Raw genomic sequence first — 25128 nt, forward strand, 5'->3', positions numbered from 1 at the left:
TATTTTACATATAATGATGTAGACATGTAGTGGTGAGTTGTGCATAATACCCATGTAACTTTTGTATTAAAACTGAAAGTGCCATTCAGGCATGCTGTGGAGGAGGAAATGACAAATGATCACAAATCATGAACCATGATGGTAGTTCTGCTCTTTTACACACACACACACACACACACACGCTCACAATGACGCCAGCTCCTCTACTCTGGCGTCTGCCAGGGTGTGAAATCACACGTACTTCTGAGCTCTTTTCTAAGTATATGTCATTACACTCAAATTTTATGTGATATTTTTGAGGAAAGGAACCAAGACCAATTATAGTAACCCCCCCCCCCCCCGTTTCTATATGAGGTTAGTTCTTAGAACCTGATCTTCCATTAAGTAAAAGCAGCACTGTCACAGTATAAATACACTACCTTACAAGTGCCGTGTTTAAGTCTTAATTAAGAAAATGTATTGATGGGTTATCAGCAAAATTGAGTTATTTTGCATTCTTATATTATCATATATTGTTTCATTATTATTATTTATATATTGTTGTGGCTGGTCCCTATAAAATGTCGTGGAGCTCATAATTGTACTTAAATAAAGCACTCAAGTAAGAAGGAAGAACAAAAATCCAACCATCAAGCCATTCAAAAGAAACATCTTCAAAATGCATAAAACAAAACAAAGTTGTGTTCATAATGAGCTTTTTATTTAAAAGCACATGTATTAGAGCTAAGTACATTTAGCAGAAAAAACAGCATTGCTACTATTTCTTTTGTACAAAAAACAAGACAATACAAAAATACTAATATTGAATTTAATACAATTGTGGATGTATGTTTTTGAATGCATATTACAAACGTAACTATTACAATCTACAATAGTTTAGTTATCTAGATACAAAAATCTGTCAATCGATCGATGCTTTTTAAGCAGCATTTTGTAAAGAACACAGGTCTGTAATCATAGTGGATATATCTAAACATGTTAAACAAATATCTTACAGAGTTAATTTTAGTGATCTATACATTATTTATATATTTATAAAAAGAGAGTGAAAACGGCTTTGTGAAATGATAGGACGGACTATACGATGAGAAAGATGTGCAACATGGCGAAGTGTGTTGTTGGAGGAGGATATCTGAGTAGGCTGTAAATAAAAAGGGCTTCTGTATCTGGTTCTGTACAACTGTTAGTGATTATACAGGACAGGCTGTAAAACATACAAGGTTAAAGATGCTTCTTAGCAGAGAATAAAAATATTAGATCCACAGTTTTTATAACGCTCACCTGCTCTCTTGCTCTCTGACACACAGTGGCACACACACATACACACACACACACACGCACACACACCACACACACACACACACTAGGCACAGCTGACAGTGTGTGTGTTTCATTTGACACTCACATATTTTATCAAGAGGGGGTTCTTTTTCACAGGGCGCAGCGCTCATATGTATGTACACAGACATTCACACACATAAGATGTACATGTACAAGCACAGGCATACCCACACAAGCACAAGAGTGTACAGGATACACACACGCACACACACACACACACACACACACACATTGAGAGATAAACATCCATCGCCAATGAGTGATTGGGTGGGTGAGAGGCCCCTCCCTGCCAGCGGAAAGAGCCCAAATCATCCCAAAATAATGTGCCAGCTTAGCTGTAAATCATCACCCTCTTTCCACGGTGACAGATCGCACCCCTTCACTCTGCTCACCCATTCTTCTTCCTGTACAGGAAACTAACAGGTGGTCCCCAACACCAGAGAGTCATGGCACAGCCACACCTCTTGTCCAGGTGCTGAGGGGCTGTAAGATCTGTCTCCCTCCTTCCACAGAAAATATCCCCCCTTTACTACATCTAACCCTCAAGAAATGCAACATCCCGGGTTTGGGCTGCACTGACAATCCACTACAAAAAAGCCTGACATGCTCAATCTGGAGACAGAGGTATATGAGGTTGGAGGGCGTCACTTTCCAATGCTAAAGGTCTGAAAGACATCCAAAAGACTTCTCTGAAATCTGTGATAAAGGCCTAAAAAGATCAGTGTATGATCCTTACAGGCACCTACTGGCACAGTTACTGTTATTAAAGCCATGCTATGTTAACTTCATCCTGTCTGAATGTGAAGACACCAGGCTCAGTTGGCTTCTGGGAGTCCGTATTTCTGTCTCATGGACGTCAGCATCATCAAGCTTTCTTCTAGTCAGACATCTCAGGCAGCAAGTGGTGATAATGGACAATGGACTTAAAAACAGTGCTATAAGTTATATTTTTCTATACTGTTAATATTTCTATGCTGCTAGTTATTGCAGTTAATATCCTTCCCATAACTAAGGAAGTAGTTGTCCTACGGCGTTCCAAGGCCACAGAGAGTTCAGTGAGGAAGTGTCAATGAAAATCCCTCTCTCCCTAGGCAGGGGGTTTGTCTTTTCTTTTTTTTTCATTTTGTCTCTTTTCTTCATTTTCTTCACAAGTGTTTCCCCTTTATGTGGTTACACTTCTATCAAACCTCCACACCCTCAGCTCTGCCTGTCAAGTCATCAATTTCTTAATTCATTTTGTCTTCTAGCTTCCAATTCTTTTCGGTTTGTGCTCAAAACGATGGGCTCAAAAGTTGATTAGTAGTTAACATAATAGTAAATAACAAGTCTGGATAGTGAGAGTGGACTCTGCTGTGCAAATCTCAAATCTGACACCCTAGTCCACAAAGTGCCTGGCTGGGCACCGCAGAAAGGAGGAGGATGCCGTTTGAGAAGCAGCTACAGTCTCTCGTCGCTACATTCTACTGTCCGATGGGAGGTGAGCAGCGCTGTGATTGGCTCCTCAGTCACAGGAAAGAGATGTGGCCTCTCTCACACCATGTTGTGGTGGTTGTTCCTCTCAATGATGTCGGATGAAGGGAGCAGCTCCTTCTTGATCGGGGAGGGCGGGGGCGTAGCCGGCTTCACCCTGGGCTTGAACAGGTCTGACACATAGAACACCTGGTGGGCACACATAGGGAGAGCAAGGTCAGGAAACTGACAAGAGACCTTCACAGTGTACAAAACCACAGTTGGGAATGGTTACCTGGACATTTGTGCGTCCGTTGCTCGGTTTAAATGTAAATGCTCTGCAGTAGGGGAAAGCCAAGGTATCATAATTTGCATAGAGCGTGTTAAATATAATCTCATTTGATTTGCCTATTCCAAACCACCTCAATGATGGTTCTAAAGTCTGTTCCTATAACAGATGTACAAAATAACCACCCTCTTGCTCTCTCTTTTTTTCTGATATATGTCTGTTTTTGCTGTCACAGAAAAAATAAATGTGATTGCACTAAAGTGACATCTGATTAAATGTGATTACTCAATGCTTAATATAACTAAACTGAAAACAGTCTGGATATAGAATGGCAGGTCTGAACAGAGCTAATGGGAATAGGCACCCACATGTTCCTCCTGTCTGCAGGGGAGCTGTGAGCTGGTGAGAAAGTTGCATTACTTTATAACACGTGATGAGAAACTCTCTATCATCTCCCTCTGGCAGACTTTGTGCAATCTTAAAGTGGCAGCACTGAGTAATCTGGCTTAAGGAAGTGATCTTAGTATAGCACACCCTAAAATGACAATCAAATTTAGTGAACCCTGTCTAATCCTTTACTAAATGATGCCAGGGGTGAATTCCCCTTTTACATCAACGCTGAGGTCAGTGTGCCTGGCACTGGTGGTGAACAAGGGAAAAGAGAGAAAAAAAAGGCAGAAAAGAAATCTCTTCCTGAGATCCTGATGACATCATATGTCAACAGGAAAATGGGCAGGAGTGGACAGGAAGTGTGACCATGGAAACTACTGTCCACTGTAAGAGTGGATTACCGTTTCCACTTACAGGGGTCTGGGGTCATTCATGAGCAGCAGTGGCTTCAGCTGTGGACTAATACACACACGCACACACATAATTGGCAGGCACGGCAGCTTTTCCTTCTGTGCTGCCAGTTGAGGGCGAGCAGAGGGCCTGTGCCAGGGAGACGAGGAGGAAGAGAGAAACTGCCATTCAATCTCATAGAGGAATGTCCTCAGGGGAAAGACATATAGTACTAGTTTGGACACACCTTCTCATTCAGTGGTTTTTCTTTGTTTTTACTACTTTCTACATTGTAGATTAATGTTGAAGACATACATACACACATATGGAATTATGTAGTGAACAAAAAAAGTGTTAAACAAACCAGAATATGTTTTATATTTTAGATTCTTGCTTAGATGCTTTGCACACCTCTGACATTCTCTCAGTCAGCTTCATGAGGCAGTCACCTGGAATGGTTCTAATCCATATTATGGCAAGAACCACTCAACTAAGTGAAGACAAATGACAGTCCACCATTACTTTAACACATGAAGGTCAGTCAATCTGGAAAATTTCAAGAACTTTGAATGTATTCTCAAGTGCAGTTGCGAAAACCATTAAATGCTACAATGAAACTAATAAAAAATAATAAAATAAAGGAAAAACCTCCAAATGAGAGGGTGTGTCCAAACTATTGACTAGCACTGTATACTCCTGTTCAGAGTTCATCTTTATATATAACATTTATATATTCATATAACAAAGACAGTATCAATCTAAATGGTGGTCTCAGCACATACACAATCTCCTCTATTACAGCTTGACATTTACTGACTGGTGACCTCTGACTGATGGATGACATCATACAGACATAGATACCTCCATAACACGCAGCTGCTCTCGTGCTTATAAATGGGCTCTTTGTCTCTACAGTCATTGGTTTGCATAGTGTGTTCAGTCCGTCATACATGGTATATTACAGTATATGATATAATTAGGGAAGTGGAGAGAGATATGAGGTGAAGTCATATCTCTGAGAATCACAAGAGTCGTCATGGGAAACATTATAGGCTCGTTTCCCATCCAGATGCATTGCATCCAATCACAGCAGGCCCTGTTGCCACGTCACCCAACCTATCGCACCCATCGTCACCCATCGCCCCTGAGCCTGCCATGGTGGAAAGCTTATCACCACTCACCACTTCCTGGCATACACAAACTCACACCATACACAAAGTCTCCACCCTATTGTGTTGGGTGATATAGACAGCACAACCTGTAGAGGCATACATACAAAATATATGTGTGTGTGTGTGTGTGTTTGAGTTTGTGTCTTCAATTCTTCATCTTTAACCACTATTAAAAAAGTCATGACTGAGACAAGAAGCTGAGTCACACAGGAAGGGTTTTTTTCAATTCACAGGAATTGTGAATGTCTAAAAAACCCACCATATTAGTCACCAGATCCAATGACATATATCAAATGATAAAACTGAATTCACTTGCACGCACATGAAACCAGCTTTGAATATACACAATATGCAGCCTAACCACACAATATATTTGTAACTGCATTTACACCAATGTAGGTCAAAAGATGCAGCTCTGAATATATTTCCGCTTTTATATACTTGAAAAAAAAAAGGTCTATTCAGTGCTTGGTTATCAATCAGTGTAAAGTGTCTAATTGTATATGTATATAGTTTAGAAAACAACAGTGTAAGATTTAAAGACTTGAGTTGTGTGTGGAGTAACAAAGATGACTTCCTGCTTCAACACAAGTTCACTGACCTCATAGACACTGTTTCAGTATTTGAGACCACCCCTGTGAGCAGTATGTATGTGTTGAAACTGGAGCAAGGCAGAGAGAGCATCCTCCTGCCTCCTCTTCCTTTTAATGCCTGACCCCACTCCTCTCCACTGTGACAATGAACCTCGAAAAACAAATGAGCGCTGCACCAGCTTTCTCTCTGACAGCTGCTTCCTGCAGGCTTCTGTCTTCTTGACCTTTATTATGACACTATGTTGAAAACTAGGTCAATGTGTCTGATAGGAAGTGACCAGGTAGTACACATAGACCACTTCCTGTTGTGGTTTCCCAGATTCTCTGGATCACAGTCCTGCAGAAATAGTCTGGAGTGTTTGACTCAAAGCAGACATCCATCTACATATTCTACAAAAAAATACTGCATGTATCTGCCTCAGACACCATCCATCATCAGATGTGAGGACAGACAATGGGGCTTAAAGGAGCATTTACTTACAACAAAGGCTACATGTCTGCAGTCTAACACGTCACTACATATGAATGTGTCCATACTTGCCCCTGGTTTGTATTGTTCATTTACTGGCACTCAATGGGGGTGCACTGGGATTAAAGAGGTAACTGTAGCCTGGGGAAACCTGGAATAGCAGACACAATAAAGTCATGGAACAACACACTCCTCTACAGACAATTACTGAAATGTGTTTGGAAAGGAAGACGCTTTTCCACAAGGCCATATAACTCATCATGTGATGTTCAGAGCGATTGTTCACAGTGGCACACATGGGACTGACGTGCAAATGCACTAATTCCTCCAATGTGTTCTTTTGTTCTTAAAATGAGACTTTCTGTATCTATGACAAGTGTGCTGTCAGTGTTTGGAGACTGCTCCTTTCTTGCATATACCTAGGGTCAGGCTGGATTAATGGACCACATTACCCAGGCTGCCATGGGGCTCCTAAATATTAACTGTTTCTGCTTCAGGAAAACATCTTATGAGATGGATTGTTGGCAGACAAGGTTATCCAATAAAAAACCTCCTGCTATAACCCGTATAATACAGACAATGCCCAGTGTCCTGTGTCATCAAAACCTTTGTCATGTTGTTGCAATATGTTCTCTGTTCAAAGTCATATATTTAGAGTAAACAGCAATCAAGAAGAACATGTATTAGCTCTCACCAAAGTCATTTAAAAGACTCTTTTAGTGCTTGAAACATCCCAGAGTGGTGAGAAATATTCACTCTGACATGATTTCAAAGTGTGAACTCATGCTTTTAGTCTTACATTTCCAACATTACATTTAAAAGAATAATGACTGAACCTACTTGCTTGTCAACCTCAGATTTAAAGATGTTCACACTTTGATTTAGTGCTAACTGTTGGCAGTTCAGAGGCAAAAAGGCTTTCTACATCGTCTATCCTGCTTCCACTCATCTCCTGTCAGGTCCTCTCTGCTTGGCTGCTTATTGAGAGGCTGAAGCAGGCGAGCTAAAGTACTCACAGATGTGTGTTTCTACTGAGACTGGGCAAATCAGAAGGGGCGTCAAGGATTGTAAAACTAACCTCACTGCCATGATCTGCAGGGGTCTGACGATGTATGCATGTGGATGGTGTGTGTGTGTGTGTGTGTGGTGTGTGTGTGTGTGTGTGTGTTAAGCTGTCTCTGTTAGGGTTGTGGAATAGCTGACTTGGATTAAACCCACGTTCGTCTCGAGCCAAGATGCAGACAAGGCTCCTCTCTCCCGTCACTTCCCTCAATTCACTCTTCCTGCCAGATCTGCCCATTCAGAGGTCAAGCTCATACACCGAGCATATTTCTGAAATCATTCATTATTTTTTTACTTGTCAAAGCTGATGTCGTCCAGGAGCTACGCCCAGCTGGAGGAGTGCTGAGTTTGCCAGATCGTTACTGTCTTTTGTTACTCGCTGATTTCTGCTCATGGTTCATTTCTGGATCCTTCAGTAATCCTGGCTTTCAAGGACCTTGCTGCGCTGTGTGTGACTGTGTGTGTGAGTGTGCATGTGCATTTCAGCTGTGCCAAGATCTGCATAGGCGCCATTACTAAGGTCTTGCTGAATTTTATGAATCTAATCCTTTCCACGTTCATGGTTTGGATCTTGTAGAAAGGTAAAGGTTTCTTGTGAGTGTGTGTGTGTGTGTGTGTGTGTGTGCACGAGTGTGTATTAAAGTGTCTTTTCATACTTTTCCCAGAGGCAGCAGAGTTGAGCTGGAGCCTGCTGTGCTGATAGAACCAGAGCCGCCAAATAAAAAACCCAAAATAATTAACAACCTCATTCTTGTTTCAAAGGCTAATCCTCGCTCTCTCCTACTCCCTCTCTCTCTTTTTACACTCCCTCTATTTTCTTCTCAACCTGAATTCAATTTTCCCTGGCTTCATCCAGCTTAGTGTAATGATGAGGGTTACAAAAATCATCTGGCAACTGCTGTGACGATACAGTCACAAAAGTAGTGAAGAACGTTGCAGAATATGGATTCACACCAACACATGGACACACAAAATACACACACACTCCTGAACAGGGGTCTGGCTCCAAGCAATGTGTTATTCATTAAAGGGAATCAGATTCTCCTCACTTCACTGCCTGCTCCATTTCTCCTTTTCACCAAAAGCAGAGAGGAGAAAGTGAAGAGAGAGAGATATATGAGAGAGGCAAACTTAATTTGAAGTTTGGTCCATCTGTAAGGTCCCAAGTGGTCAGTTATAGAGAAGGTTTTTACATTGTGGTCTGTGTGTCTATTTATGGTACATTTGTCATATTTTTTTAGAGTTTGCATGTATTGTGTGCACTCACTATGCAGTAGGCCACCAGGGCTCCCTGCACAAAGCCAGCAAGTACATCAGTCGGGTGGTGCTTGTGGTCGGAGACACGTGATAGGCCGGTGTAAAATGCCATCATCAACAGGGTGAACTGGAGCAACGGGCGGAGGAGACGAGCACCACGCCATGTAAACCTGGACTGGAGATAGAACTGAAGAGATGGGGGGGAGGAACAGAGGAGAACAGACAGATAATGTTATTTATTTTCTTCATACAACATTAATACGCACACTTTCTGTGTAAATACTCTGACATAAAATCCCTATTTGTTTCTGTGTTTCTGAAAGTGTCTGTGATGTAAAACATGTAATCCATATTATGCTATTGATGGCAGTATCAGTGTCCATGTCACTCCACTTTGTAGCAAGAAATGAGCTGAACCCTCACACACGCCTGACTGGAAATTTTCATAAATGTCATTAAGTTTAACATCTGTTGTATTGCCTTTTCAACCCTGCACCTGCAGTGTGTGTGTGTATGTGTGTGTGTTGTTACTGTCTAAGAGGTCTAGACTGAATCAAAGTGGGCAGGCTTGCCAGACCCACAGCAAAACATATATCTTTCAGAAACACACACACTCGACTGCCTGAGATCCGGACATGGTCGATTCATGGTTCAACATCCCAGCTGTAAAAACAGCACGACCACAGAGAGCCACTGAAATACACACACGCGCGCACACACACACACACACACACACACACACACACACACACACACATATATATATATATATACATTTTCTCTGCTTTGCATATTTCAACACTTTGTTGGGTTGAACCTTCTATCCACTATTAGAGTAAATAGAAGACAAAGTGGATGTACCCCCTACTCCACCTGCGGCCAAAAAAATGTTTTCTGGGGTCATGATGAAGACTGAGGAGAACCAACACAGGAACAACAACGTCCAAGGCCACTTTAAGTCACTAGTGCAAGTGCAAATATAAACAGTCTCTTTTTTTTTTTTCTTAAATCCACGCATGAGGTCAGCCTAGGTTCCTCAGACATCCTGTGTTGCACTACTCATACCCTTAACTTCCTGTCTCTCACACCCAGAGACAGAGGGCCTAGGAGGGCTGGCCTCTGCACTCCAAACCTCCAGACTCGAGTCTTATAATCAGCTAGGCTAACAATACTTACAGACAGCCAAAACGCCTCCCATCAACCTCCGTTTACTACGAGCCCCAGTAGGTGTGGACGTAAAGCTCCCTCGCACTTCCTCTACGACACTCTATCATTGTTCTTTTCCTTATGGAAGCAAAGGAAGTGATCCCTCCCATCCCTTTCAGTCTTGCTCTCTCCTCCTTGGCAGCGATGTTTAGACTTCAGGCTTCCTCCGCAGTGGTTCTCAGGTAGCGGGTAAGGACTACAGATAAGTACTTTTGTCTGACGTCCTGCAGCCATGAACACAACATCCCAAACCTCTCAATTTTAAGAGAGCTTTGAAAAAATGAGTACTTAAACTTAGCCAAAACAAGGAGTTACAGTGACCCGCCAATCAACTTGGCCCTATCTAAGTGTAGGGCAGTGAGTAAACCCAAACAAGCTGTCTGACCCTGATTCAGCAGAGGCCAAGTTATGATAAGCAACTGAGAGGGTTAATGACCTTCTAAAAAGTTCTCAAAGTGCAATGTTTCCTCTTTAAATCTTACATAGACTCAGGCCTTTCTGTCTCTCTGACCTGAGCCATCTTCTCATAAATTTGCTGAGTGTCTTAAATAGTTAGATCTGAGGAAAACAACAATAAAACCCAACAACAAAAGGAGCCCCAGCAGATTCCCATGACAGAGGGAGACAAGAGCGACACAAAGTCTGGTGGTTTGTGAAAGAATCCAACTCATTCCAGTGAAATCTTCTCCCTCCGTCTCTCTCGCTCTGACTCAAACTCAGTGTTAAATGAAAGAAAACACACGCGAACACAACAAAGTGAGAAAGAATGAGAACGAGGGCTTGTTTTACATGCCTACCCCCTTCCCCTCCACTCCTCTGGTTCACACCATTCTGTGAGACAATGGCATAGCTGTGGTTGAGACCATTTATATCACAAACAAACATGTGTTTATCCAACAACATGCTATCTGCCTTAGTGATATAACCCACAGAAACATCCCAGCTCTTTGCTACTGAGAAGTACAGATGCATAGATGTTAAATGTTGCATGCACATAAGGCAAAAGTCAAGATAGCTCAGTCCAACACATGAATGCACACTTTGCTTTTACTTTGTGGCTGCGGTGTATGTCGTGTGCCAGTTATCTGTGTGCCATCTCTGAAGGCTGTTAAGTTTCAGCTAAAACCACATCAATAACAGACGCAGCGGCTCAGACACGCTCTGCAGGAAATGAAGTGCTCCATAATCACAGAGTGCCAATTAGCAGATAAGTGGGGGCTGTGGGAGCAAGGACGAGGTGTCAGCCACACTGTGGAAATGACACTTTTAACATTGGTAAGCGACAAGGGAGCAAAAACACAGGCCAGGGTTGCGGGAAAGGACCCAAGAAAGAAAGGATCCTTGTGGTTTTATTAAGGACAAAATAAACTTCTTGAGAACTTGTTTTTGTCAGAGCCGTGCTGCAGAGATGTGATGTTTAGGTGTAAGGTAATATACAGTGCATAAATAAATGGTCAAATCTCTGATTATTCCATAATTTTGATTAAGAATTTGTCATTTAAAGGACTAGTTTGCCATTTTACACCTAACACTTTGCATTTTATACTTTTATTCACTTTCTTGTCAAAAGTTAGATGAGAAGATCACAACCACTCTTCCTTTAAATTCCTAATAAAAATATTGATTATCTGCAGGCATTTATTTTCATTGGTTTTGTTGTGCAGCCACAGCCAGCAATTAAACTGGCAGAGTTATCTATCTTCCTGCTGTTGTGATTTCAATTTCAATAGATTTTGGGTGTTTGAGGACAGAGGAAGAAAAATAAGAGTACTTGAAGTGTGGAGGGAGGTTCTGTGAGGAAAAACATTATGTCACATGACTTGTTTTCAACTGGTAAAAACAGAAAACATGCCACAGATTCCTTTTTCCACTAGGAATGCCGCCACTGTGGGCTTTGTTTCAGGCTGGTTTTGTATTCCAAAACATCAACTATAAACTGCTTCCTCCTCTCCTACGCTCCCTCTGCTCTCCTCTCTTTATATTTGCACCAGCCTCCTCTGGCTATGGTCCGGAGCTAGCCGCAGCTGGAACACTGGTCTCTGACTAGTGTGTCACTCTGTGGTCTGGATGCAGCACATCTCCGTTCCCTCTCTGCTTTTTCCCCTGCTTTTTATTCATCTCTTTTCCTTGGTCTGACCAGAGTGCAGCTGTAGGTTCAACTAGAGGCTGGGAAATACCCGCAGCAAGCTCTCGCTTCATGACAATATACTACAATACACTACAATCTGAACTGTCAGCCCAGTGTGAGACCCAAGACCACCTTGAAACTGAACCTGGGCCGGTCAGACCCAAAACATTGACTCTATTCTCTCTTTATCCCCTGACTCCGAGTGTAGCATGTAAAGTGAGGTGGAACCTTGTGGTGTGTAAACAGAGGGTGAGGGGGAAGAGATGACTTGGGAACTATGAGCTGGCAATTGTCTGTCTGTGTGTGTGTGTGCGTGTGTGTGTGTGTGTGTGTGTGTGTGTGTGTGTGTGTGTGGGTGGGTGGGTGCAATTAGACTGTTTGAAGCATGGAATGCCTCTAGGGTGCTAAGCCCCCACCAGACACCCACAACAGGTGGAGTGAGAGAGAGAGAGAGGTGGAAGGAAATGGGAGAGGACAGGAAGTGCACACACAGCTGCTCTGAAGAAAACAGGTGGAGTGCATCCACCCATCTCTCCAAGGAGTAAAAAGGAGAATAAAACTCTTCATAAGTTGAGTGAGGAGATATAGCAGAGGAGGAGGAGAAGTGGATAAGAACAATGTTTTTTTCTTCAGGCAGTGAATCCCTAAATTAGAGCCCAACCTTATTTCCATGACTCCCTCTACAATCTGTAAACCATTGTGTCTGTGGCTCTCAGCAAGTGTGCTCTTGCATGAATGTGAGTGTGTTGCGATGTGTGTGTGCAAGAGGGTTTAATAGTTACTTACGGCCAGGTAGAGCATGGTAAACATTGAAAAAGAGGCATGTCCTGAGAAGAACGATTTCCTGTGGAGACAAAGATTATCTTCAGCCAGTTTTTAAATATAAGGAATATTTTAGTAGAGCATATAGATACATATTTAGTGTGTGTATTGATGTTTACACAAACCTGGCCTCCTGAACATTACTCTCATCACCAGTGCAGGTATAGTTAGTGATGTATCCCAGTGAACAGTTGATGGTGGAGAAATCTGGCTTACACACATCCAAGAAGTGGGGTCTCATGCGACCCACTGACACCTTAGCAATGTCTGTGAATGACTGGCTGATGGCACAACCGAAGAGAAACACACCCATCTGCAAGATGACACACATTAATGATAGATGTTTATAACTGACCGTTAGCTAATCCCTGTCCCCTCTGCTATGCTGTCAGCTTTGCATTCTTGCAAGCACATGTGCAGTAGCAGATTTACCATCCCAACATTCAGGGCAGAGGTTTAGCAAACAGACAATTACACAAGTAATGATGTAATAATCTAAATTAGGTATAAAAGCACCAATGGATAGCTGACCTGTTTGTAGAGGGCTGCAACGTAGGGATTCCCAACAAAGGACTTGGTTCCCTCATGTAGTTGGTGAATCCTGAAGCATTCTCCAATCACAATCTAAAAGGAAAGATTTGTTTTTTGAGATAGACACTGATCACAAATATAAGACAAAATCTAGCCATGTGATGCTGCTCAATCCTAGTCATACAGTACTTTTAGATGCAGATAACCATGCACTACAATAGTAAGGTTTGAGTGTGTATCATGCAGGAAAGCTGATTGAATTCCAGGGTGAAGTTACAGATAAAGAAGTGATGGTGTGTAAAGGACAGACAGAATGAGAGAGGCAGAATGAGTGAGACTGACACATAGACAAACATAAAGAGTGAGCATGGCCTGCCTTTCCATCAGGCAGTTTGGATGTGATTACTGAGGAGTGGTGATGCTCTGCTCAGTGATATGATGGGGTTTTTATGTGAAGTATGAGGGATAAGGAGAGTAAAGACAATGGAAAAAGAAAAACATGAAAACGATGAAAACAATCTGGACTGGGTCAATATCTAAATCACGATCTGATATAAGGAGGATTTACATCAGAGTAATGGTCCACTATGAGGCTTAAATCGAGTGGGCTAACCCTGACTCCTCTGGTATTCCAGGCAGGTGGTTTTAAGTAGTGTTGGGCCCCATGAAAAGACTTCATCTACGCTGAGGGGGCTTATGCCAAGTCCAACCCTCGAGGCAGGGAGATGTCAATCATATCTCTACCACCTGGGGTATGTGACTGACAGACCGGCTGCTCTCCACTGCTAACCACATCTCCCTTTCCTTCCTCTGTTCACACAAGGCCTCACTCTTCGGCCTGCCTTCTCACCCAGTCTCACAGGAAAATATTTACCTGTCCATCTCTGAGCCAGTGGACACTCAGTACTGTGAACAAGAACAGCACTAAGCCTCTAAATGAATGCACATATGAAGCTTTGGTGTTTCCCAGACATACTATTAATGCATAGGCTTACTGTTTGTGTATGTACTTGTAATATGTGTGTATATTGTTAGGCTTGATAAACATACCTATCTTGCCTATTGGGTGGTCAGCTGGCAGGCTCACAGCCAGAAGAAACAAACACAGTGGTGTATTAGTTTGTGTGTCTGTGTCTGCTATTGTCCATGGATTGTTCTGATCTAAGTGGGAGATTAGAACCCCAGGAGGCTGATGCAGGTCCTGAGGAGTTTATTTGGGTTGTCACTATTTGAATTCAAGCCTCTCCTCCCCCTCTTTATCTCCATTTCTTGAGTGCAGGCAGGTCCTGCCATAGATAACAGTCATCTCTGATTAAACCACACGGCTCAATAGGAGCCTGATGGGATTATTTGGATCATCAGAGTATATGCTTATAGAACTCTATCTTGCTATTACTAATGGTGTTTCCCACAGTGGAAACATGGCCTGTCAGACATGGATATGTCTGAGCAGCGGGACTGTTGGGATTTCCCTCACAGTGGCGATAAACAAGAGGCTCAACTGGAAAACTGGAATCTGCTACCAGTGCATGTATGTGTGCATGTATATATATATATATATATGTGTGTGTGTGTGTGTGTGCCTGCATGAGTGAGCTCGCGCATGTGTTCTTTAAAGGAATGGTGTCGGCATTGCAGTAGACGCCACTAATGGAACACAGCTGTGTGAGACACGCCAGCTTTGCCCACACGTGAACATGTGAGGGAACTAACTAGCACAAGCACAGTCTCCTGGTTCCAATAAGCAGAAGAGCTGGTACAGTGTGTGTGTGCCCACCAAGCTGATGGCCAGGAGACGCCGGTGAAGCGACGTCTCAGTCTGGGAACTTATGAGGGGGCTGTGCCACTGAGAGTCTGGGGGCTATAAAGCCTGACCACGTGGCACTAATTGACATACACATAACCCACCAAATGTCATTATAACATATTTCCACTAACCCTGACCCCCCCTCTAATCTCACAACATTTGAGCCAGTCCCTCTCCAGAGCAAGAGTCAAGTCGTGGGAATGATGGCTTCATACTGTTATTAACTGGTGAGATTACTCAGGCCATCAGTGGGGCACTTCGGGCATGGGAGAGAGCACTGACACATTTACCCAGTGTGATGTGCAGGGCACAGAGGGCATGGAGTCGGGGTGCAGGGATACGAGTGGGAGGCATGAGAATGGACCAGAAGCTCATAAAGTCTCTTTGGTCTTTGGCATGCATGCGTCACCACACATACACACAAACACATACTTCCTAATGTTGCTTGGGGGGCCTTTCACTACCACTGACTCGCTTAGCGAAGTAATAAAAAACAGGCCATAACAAATGGCTTGGATGACTCAAAGTAGAAACGGAAGAATAAAGTATGACGAAGAGAACATTATAGAATGGAGGGGGAAGACATATAGAGCACATTTATAGTGAAAGACTGGAGTATTTTAGAAAATACTGCATGATAAGAAATCACTCAAACTTTTTGATTAAGGGGCTATGTTAGCTATCTAAGAGTTAAAAAAGACTTTAATTTTGAGTAAAAGCAGCAAACAAAGGGAGGTGTGAAGGTTGACTTACAGAGAAGATGGCAATAAGAATGCCAACACCACAAAGCACAGCATCACTAATGGTGTCTCCCTCTTTTCGGGGGTAGCGGATGGACTCGTCCGAACAGTAAAACCCGCGCTGGTACGGCTTTATGGTGCTAGTCTCAATGATCAGGAAAGGCAGGCTAGCTACAAAAGACACAAAGAAAGAGGGGAACGAAGAGAGAGAAAGAAAGGGAGAGAGAGAGAGAAGAAAGAAAAGAATAAAAGCACCAGGTCAGTGACACAGACATAAACAGGAGAGAACGGGGAAGCACAAGGAGCATGCTGGCATCAGGGGATCATGGGACATAGCAGAAATGGGTGGGGCTTGAGGATGTCATGTATGGACAGCTTAGAGCAAAGGAGTGACAGATTTTCAAAATCAGATGCAACCGTGACCCAGGAATAATATCATATGAACTTTTCTGAACTTTACTAGCTCTCCTATAGCACTGTCACTCCTTCACAGCCACCGCCATGAACCTCCAGCCTTCCCTGTTTCTGCCTTCAGTGTTCCCCAAGGCCGATGCTCTTTGTGTGTGCTGGGGGGCGGGGGGGACTTACGGACACCGCGGGCAGTGTCAACCCAACAGAAGTAAGCACTGAGGAGGGAACGGTGCTCTTCTTGTAGGGGTAATTCAGGCTGGAGTCACTGCAGTACAGACCCCTCTGGTATGGACGAACAGAGGTGCGGTGCAGAACCAGGCTGGGCAGCATAGCTACACACACACACACACACACACACACACATGGATGGATGTATGAACCCACGCACAGCGCACACACACATAAATAAGCCATCTAACTAACTTCACTTACCTGTAGGCTGAGGAAAAAATATCACATTAAAACACACATCAAAAGGCAAAAAAAATATGTGTGTGAAAACAGGTGTGTGTGTGTGTGAGGTTGTGCTAACATTAAACAGGCTGTTTACTCAGCAAACTCTCCTGCTGTTCCTTTTGACAGTGTGACACTAGGCTATTGAAAAGTGAGGTATATTCTTTAGCATTAGTGGACCCCCCTCCTGACAGAGCAAATACACACTGACATTTAGAGCTAGGGGTCCATTACTGGAGACAAAAGAAACACACCAACATCAGGACTATGTCAATTCATTGTGAGGGGTTTAGACTAAGCTAAACAGCTTCTGTATTTACCATACAGACATGGGAGTGATGTCAATCTTCTTAACTATTGGCAAGAAAGCAAATAAGAAAACTTCCTAAAATGTTAAACAATTTCTTCAACAGAGGGACGATAAGGATCTAAAGGAACTGTGTTCAAACACCTCAACAACAAATGGACAAACAGCTGAAAGCGGTGCTGGGCGTTCATTTGGTCATATTCATTCAGTTATTTGCTTCTTCAGCCACACACGCCCCAACATTCATACACACCCACACTCTATTCTGACGAAGGGAAAATAAATACATATCTCCAAATCAAAAGAATACAAATACAGGCGTGCAAACTCTGGCTGGGACTTTCAAAGTTGTCCTTGTGGGATTTTAAAATGTGTGAATACCAAGAAAAACAAAACTAAGCCCACCCAACTCTGGAACATATTTCGCACGAGAGCATGTTTGGCGTGTGTACGTACAATCATAGTAGCTCATAAATAGAGGGAGCTCAAGACACAAAGGCGTCCCGAAGACCCACACATAGTCACACCAACATATACATTCAATGTCAGACTGCACAGAAAATATTTGGTTGTGGTTCATGTGGTTAGTTCACTTCACAGGGAATTTTTGACATTTGGGTCAAACTGTGAGATCTGCTCATGAATGTTCCTCATGCGGCTGAGAACCACTGCTGTCATCTCACCAGTGATGGGAGAGGGAGATTGTATTACACGTCTGTCTTGCAAAACACAACACTCACCAGACGCATGAACTTGTACATTCTTAAAAACCTCAAATCACACTTTCTTATGCATGCTTGTGAGGCGCCCACTCACAGCTCTCAGGCTCCTTAACATCTACTCCCAGTGGAAAGAAAAACTTGTCATCTGAGGTACTAGATGTTGTCCCTATTTTATCATTAATCTCTGTGGTAGTAGTGGTTTTTGACCACAGAAAATGATCACTGTGAAATTTGTCTCCTAAACATGAAGCTTTTTGAAAAGAAATGTTTGGATTTTGAGGTAAAGAAGGAACTCTGAAACACAGCTTTAAATTCAGCATGGACAAGAAGTCCTTCAAATGCTCAGAAGAAATGTCTATGACAACCGGGCAAACTCCAGCTGTTGCTGAGGATCATGTGATATGATATAAAGCTTCAGAACACCTGCTAAATGGACTTCAAGGTGAGGCTGTTTTGTCAACTGCTGTTTCCATGGTCCTGACTCAACTCAAATCAACTTAAGTCTTGAGAATCTTGCTGGCATACTCTTCTCATCTGAATATAATAAAAGAATACCTCAAAACCAGCATAAAGCCACTAAACTGGTATGAAGAAATTTCAGCATTTTTCTGTTGTTTTGATGTTTCCATGTAAATATAGCTAACTGTCTCCCTCCTCACTGCCTTTTTCTCCAGTGGTTAGCAGAGGGCAGCAGATGGGATGGTCACAGAGGCAGACACCTGCATAAACAGGGTGCAACGCCAGGGCTCAACAGGCTGCTGATGGGCCCACACAGGGCTAGGCCGGGCTTTGGTCGTGTCTGAGAACCATGCTGTCCACACAACAGGTAGGGTTAGCTTAAGATGGGTAGATTCTGGTGCATATATGTGTTTTTTGTTGTTGTTACTCCTTTAGCTGAATGCCCCACTGAACTTGGCTACAATTTAATACTTTACAGTGAGAGCCTCTGTGCAACAAGTATGTGCACAAACTGAGTTCTGTTGGGTAAACACTCTGCTGTGTAAAAACCTTTTTCAGAAATGCTTTCTCTCATGCCAGTCTCAACTCTCCTTTTCCATTCCTCCTTCTCTTTCCCTCTCTTTCTCCATCCCTCCACTCTGGCCTACTTGTTAGGGTGGGATTCATATGCAAATGAGGAGAAGTGAAAGGAGGTCATGGGCTTAACAGACATGGGAAACATGCACACATAGACAAACACACACATGCAAAACGGTGCTTAAAGGCTAAACCGATCAGAACACCATGGGAAACTCAAAAGTTGACCAGTGACTGAAAAGGGAAAGTGAAAGCAAGCGACTGAGCACCTCGACACTGTCTATTGAGAATTTATGAAAGCCTCTCTGTCCACACACTGTCCAGCCTTGAGATGCCAAGCTGTTTTGTGCTGCCCCCCTCCCATGCCATCTCCCTGAAAACAGCCTGGTATGTGGGCATTCTCCTCATACCACAGACAGCCTCAGCACAAATTAAAACACACTCCAGTGCTAACCCTACAGCCCATCTGAGCCCCATCTGCAAACAGCCGAGTGAAGAAATATGACCTCTTTTATGGTGATGGGATAAAGAGAGTGTGACCTTCACAGGGCCTGCTGACCCAGAGAGTGAGGAAGAGAGAGATGGGGGAGTGTCAAAAGAGGGAGAAATAAAAACAGAAAGGGGAGAAAAAGAAAGAGGTGGGCTGGGCTGCCAAAAGCTTGTGGTCCGTCAGTGAATTAAAAAACAACTATTTTACAAGCTCTGTCATGAGGTCAGAAATGCTTGGGATTCTGATTACTGCAGAACCTAAACAGTAAAACTATCTTAAATCTACTACTGACACAAAGGTTGTTTTTGCCTTCCTGGTTAACTTGTGTGTTCTGTGCTGTTAGAGCCAATGAGAGCCACTGAGCTGCCTATAAACAGCACAAACAGACGCCTGAGAATTACTGGAGCCTAAAAACACCTCAATGGAGTGAAAGCAGAAGAGAAGTAGAGGTTCAGAAAGTACGGCAAATGCAGCGGGGAAAAAAAAAACACACACATCCTAAGTGGGTGGCTTGGCGTGTTCGGGAACAGTTCTATTTGTCTTATCAGATCCTGTCATGCACTTCTCTCTTTCAGGCTATGAAGAGAACCACTGCAGACCACTAAAGACTACTTACCACAGGTCAGATAGCGAGAGAGAGCGGCATTTCTTTGGCTGGTTGAATCAGTGTTTATATGCAGAGGTCATGACGAGGCCTTTGTGCGTGTGTCAGTGTGCGCGCTTATTTTCCATCCGTAAATCCACTCACATGCTCACGCTCCACTGCCTGCTGGAAATCGCTGCACAAAAGTATGTCCATGTGCATTTATACGTGGTGTGTGTGCACATACATTTGTGCACTTTTAGTATGTAACTTGCTATGTATGTACTGCATGCACTTGAGTGTGTGTATGCACACATTTGTTTGTGTGGAAGAGATTATCCAGCTGGCGCCCTTTTGATTGGCTTTGGAGTTAAATTTGGTATAGCGAGTGAGCGGTTAGATTAGCAGGACTACTTTTCCAACAGACGTAAAGGCAAATGTTTCTTTTATCAGTGTGCTACACTGTTAGAACTTGTTAGGATTTGTACTTTGGGGTATTTCAACAATAGTCTTCAACAATAATGTTCTCTTCTTCCAATCCAAAGGTCAGTCCTGCAGGGTAAGGATCAGCAAAGTTCTATTATTTTCTCCCATCTTAAGACAGACTGTACTTGCCAGAACAGGAAACAATAGCTATTCTTATGCCAGCTAAAGCTCTGTGGCGCTCAAAAGGTTAATTCTCCTTGACATGGCACTGATTTCCCTGTAGAGCAACACCTGCGTGTCTGCTAAGACTTATAGTGTCAAGCTTTCTCTTCTCCCGCTCTCGTGACTCTCACATCTCTATTGACATTTTAATGGGTTTTCATGGCTTTCAGGAGCAGAATTAGAATGATATTGTGATTATACAGAGTGAGCCAGAGTGTCAGCAGTTAGTGTGAGAGGTGAATGGGAGGCGGAGCGGGGCAGAGGAAGAAGCATTGTGGTCTGCTCTAATGGAGGATTTCCTCCTCCTGTCTCTCAAACACACCATGTGACCCGTCCTGAGAAGGAGTGGAACCGAGACAGAGGACAATTCAGAGGAAGGTTAGAGAGGGCGGAGGCTGAGAGGGTCTTGACTCCATAGACTGGCCAGTGAATAACTCAAACTTCGGCTTCTCTGATTTCTCTCACTGCTCTGAAAAAGATCAGATGGCTGTCTGGGAATTAGCAGCTCAGCTAAGTCAAGAGCAGGCCTGTATACCAGACCTCAGTCCTTTTTGGTACCAACCGAAAATATGTCCAAAGCACAGAGAAAACTACATTTTTTAAAAAAGCCTTGAAAACTGGCACAGGATGTTTGTTTAGATTTGTATTCACAAGGAACAGATACTTTTCAGATGTACAGATCCATTACATTCACTTGTCTTTATCAGGCCAATCCCAGTCCTTTGAGGATGCTTCTGACATACTTCTAACATTCAGATCTTGGCATCTAAACACACCCTGCAACATAATATGTGCTGCTAAAGGACACTAAAAAGTGGCCTACATCACTAAAAAGATGTACGTACAGACATTATGTTGTGGTTATTTGATATGTGTGTGACTCTGTGTAGGGAGAGACAAAGAGAGGATGTTTTTGTTCAATTACTTTATAAGTGGGGTCCTCTAGTCCATTAATTTGGATAAATGCACTCTTCTAGCAACAAGACACAGTGTAATTACAGTGTTTCTGTGCAATCTCAAGGGGGTGTATGTGTGTTTTTGTGTGAAAAGGCTTGGCTGTGTGTGTGTGAACAGTGAGAGAGAGAGAGAGTGTGTGCATCTGATAAGAACAAGGGATCAGAGAGAGTGGCTCAGGGCCAGGTCCACTTGTTGGTGGACATTGTTCTGCCAAAATGCAGGCAGGTGAGCAGGAAATAGGCTCAGTGGCAACACTGTATGGACATCACCATTTTGGGGGGTTGGGAGGGTTTCTATGGCGATATTGTATGCATGCTATATGTTAATAAGCCAAATCCAAATGAATTACAACAATAACTCCTCAAGATAAGATTGTAATTTCATCCTCTGCCCCAGTCTTAATTTGGCATACACACTCATCAGCAATAAACTAAAACAGGGCTGTGACCTCTCTGGTTTTAAATACGTCCTGCAAAGCAGATGCCTTGGATGTGATGAGATTTGTCACACATCCAACACTACACAGAGCTGTAAGCCCACACAGTTAACTTTATCTTTAGGTCACTAAAGCCAGGAGCATGAGTATGTGTGGCCTTCCAGACATTTGGGAATAGAGTGCATAGGTTAGCTGAGGTTCATGACAGACCCTGGAAGTAGCTACAGGGCCAAGGGTCAAAGGTGAAGGATGTGACATAGCTCTAGGATTATACTTTAGCATACAAGAGCAGGGCACAACTGTCACTGTAACACTGTTGATTATATATTTGTGTGAGTGTGTGTGGCAATGTGGGTGTTAAAGTGGATTACAGTGGTTCCACTGGCAACTTCAGCAAAGCCTTTCGCAAACATTTTTAAGTTGTCGACCACAAAGTGCTTTAGAAATGCTCTCGCAATCCAAATAAACAAACTTGGCTCCATAAAACCCACCCAGGCTTTATTCATACGCATAATCACTGTTTAGGAAACATTCATCTATAAGTACAGTGCACAAACATGCACACATGTACACTGCTACAGATGTGTAGCTCCAGATGTCAGTTCTTTGTTTCCACAAGCTGCTGATGTGTCTCACATATGTACAAAGCTCACAAATACACAAACACAGACAGAGACACACACACACACACACACCAGGAGTGGCTGAGGTCAGCAGAGTGGTGTACAGAGTGAATCCCTGCCCTTTTTTCCCCTCTGTGTGAATGCTGTAGCGACTGGGGGGCCGCTGGCTGAAGCATGTGCTTACTCAGAGAGATTTTATTCACAAGAATAAATGCCTTTTACACACAGGCATCTGTTGGGACACTCTCTAGGGGACTTTTACCAGCAGGCACCTGCAAGGGCAGCCTCTAAATGATGCTGCTGGCCCTGTGTTGCTGTTGGCTTCTAGGCACATTTGAAGAGAAGCTGGATTCGATGCTGTTTAGGGGGAAATCAGCTCTGGTCTACATTAGCAAATAGAGTAGGCAAGAGTATATTTATAATGTGTTTTAGAAAGATCAGTTACAACTCATCAGGACATTCCTAATGCTTGGCTGCACTGTCGTTGAAAGAGGAAGACGAGTGCACAGCTGCTCTAGTGAAGGGAAACTTGAGCAATGCCCAGGGGCCAGATCAGGCTATTTGGCTGGTTAGTTGGGTGGCTGGCTGGGCGTTTCTCTGTTGTTGCCATAATGGCATTATTACCCCCTGGGACAAAAGCCTGGCTGTGGAGAAGAGGGCTGTGGAGTCTTTGAAACCTGACGCCTCTGCCTGGATAATGCCCTCCTAAACTTCACTCACTACTTACCTCCTTTTCTTGAAGTCTTTCCCTTTAATAGTCGACTCACATCTGCACACACTGTTGAATGTGATTATCTTGAGACAATGGGTGTTAAATTGGAGCTACAGTGTGAATGTTCTGCATGACGTATTCTAGTATTGCAGGGAGCCTCTTCAGCCTAGCTTCTTCTCTGTATGTAAACAGGATAGGGCTCAGTGGCTGCAGCACAGATAAGGCCTGCGCCAATAAAGATGCTGAGCTGATTACTACACAGTGTTGGCCACAGCTGAGCAGATAAGCACTACAGCCCACAATCCTGTCAATAATACAGCTAGAAGCAGCAACAGCCATAAACCACTGACAGATAATCAAGCGAGCCTTGAGTGCCCAGTGAGGAGGGTCTTTCGTGTCTACCTCATTCACTTTTCCCCTCCCTCCATTTCATCCTCCTTCTGTCTGCCACCAGCCTATTGGTCCTCGTTAACGAAACAAAGAGCGCAGAGATGCATCAAAAGGGGTATTGTTCTCAGTGAAACAGTGAAATCTCCCTGACCCCCAACCCCCCATCTCTGGATGCGCACAGCATGTCCACAAACACACACACACACAAATACAGAGGATTGTGGTTGGCAATGTAGTAAGAGAAAGTGACAGACAGAGGGGCCTGTGTCACAGCAGGGAGGAGGCCCAGGCGAGGACAGTGTGGTGTAAAAGATGTAATGAAGCCTGCAGCCTGCAGATTCTGTTGACTATATTATGAAGTGCGGCTGTATAACATCATCGGCTGCCTCTGCTCTCATGTACATTAAAGGGCTAGAATTACCATTACTACCATTATTGTTGGTTTATTTAATCTCCAGATTCTGTGTTAGCCACTAGAAGTGCATGAAATATATCTTAGAAAGACAGACTTAAATAAGACATCTGTGCAAGAGGTAGAAAACCTCTGAGTTTTTGTTTTCATGGATGTGAAGGACAATCACATGTTTGTGAATAAGTTCATTGCCTACACACAAAATTCCACAAAATATTCATTTACAACACCAGCTGAAAACTCACACAAGCCTAAACACATGCAAAAAATGCTGCTAACAAAAGTTTATGGTGGGTCCTGCCCAGTAATCCAAAATTACTTAAATAAGCAGGTTGAGGGTGTTTACCTGCAAGGGTTATAATCATAGTTGAGAACTTGGAGAGTGACAAGAGAGACAGAGGCTTTACCACACTATCGTTGTCAAAGAATAAACGACAAGCGGTATTGTCTTTGTTTTACTGTGCAATTGAACTGTTTGCCAGGATGGAGACAGTGGAAAAAGAGTGAGAGGAGATGAGTGTGTCTGGTTTCTGTACCAGCATAAAGAGATACAGTCACATCAGTCAACCTGATGCCTTCGGCTAGCCCATGGGAACCACATGGGGCACACACTCACACAAATCGAGCCACAGATGCCTCTCACATGGTACCCACACACACACACAGAGCAGACATAAGTGTGCACTGTTTCATCCTTCAGGCCGCAGAGTCCATCTAATGACAGCTCTGGGCGCTCCCTCTCCCTCATAAACCCCATGGGACACACATGCACACGCTTACACCCACACACCTTTAATCGCAGCCCTGTGCACACACACAAACCCCAGGGGTTTGTTATTTAACTCCTGCACCAGCGGAAACCAGCCACATGTCACAGAAACAAGTCTGGCCACAATCCCACCATTACTCTGTATCATAACACATGTTAAAGTATATATATGTCTACGCTAAAATGCACACTTAAAATTACATCCATTCTTACTAGTACTAGTAGCCCTGTAGCCAAGGCTGTTGTGATAAACGTGCTGATCTTTATCTTATTACATAATACAATGATGCTCTTCTGCCAGAGGACACTCCTCACCTTATAAAGAGCCCTAACCTCGCCTTGTCCTGCAGCCATAGAGATTGCATAGATTGCACAAAGACATACATACAGTGATGTCATCACATCATAAATACCATACACACATCAACTATTGTCAGAATTGAATGTTGAGATTGATGTTCCATATTCTTCTGTGCGTGTCTATTGAACGTCTGCATTGAGCTCTCGGCTGTGTGTGAGTGCAGGAAATGTCAT

The 25128-nt window shown here is 43.3% G+C and overlaps 1 protein-coding gene across 2 annotated transcripts in view; it reads right to left on the reverse strand.

Moving 5' to 3' along the window:
* Positions 1-678: 678 nt before the first annotated feature.
* plpp3 (phospholipid phosphatase 3) overlaps positions 679-25128 on the reverse strand; it is a 29339-nt gene continuing 4889 nt past the window's right edge. The window contains exons 2-7 of one of the 2 annotated variants that reach the window (XM_018670209.2): positions 16235-16389; positions 13100-13192; positions 12694-12881; positions 12533-12590; positions 8423-8599; positions 679-3000 (exon numbers count right to left, since the gene is read on the reverse strand). In XM_018670209.2, the coding sequence (XP_018525725.1) occupies positions 2872-3000; positions 8423-8599; positions 12533-12590; positions 12694-12881; positions 13100-13192; positions 16235-16389 (800 nt within the window). In that variant the 3' untranslated portion in view covers positions 679-2871. Of the gene's footprint in view, positions 3001-8422; positions 8600-12532; positions 12591-12693; positions 12882-13099; positions 13193-15659; positions 15818-16234; positions 16390-25128 lie in introns of both variants that reach the window. The other variant, XM_018670208.2, reaches the window with a different exon arrangement.

Source organism: Lates calcarifer, linkage group LG17 (assembly GCF_001640805.2).
Source record: "Lates calcarifer isolate ASB-BC8 linkage group LG17, TLL_Latcal_v3, whole genome shotgun sequence".
Classification (NCBI taxonomy): Eukaryota; Metazoa; Chordata; class Actinopteri; family Centropomidae; genus Lates; species Lates calcarifer.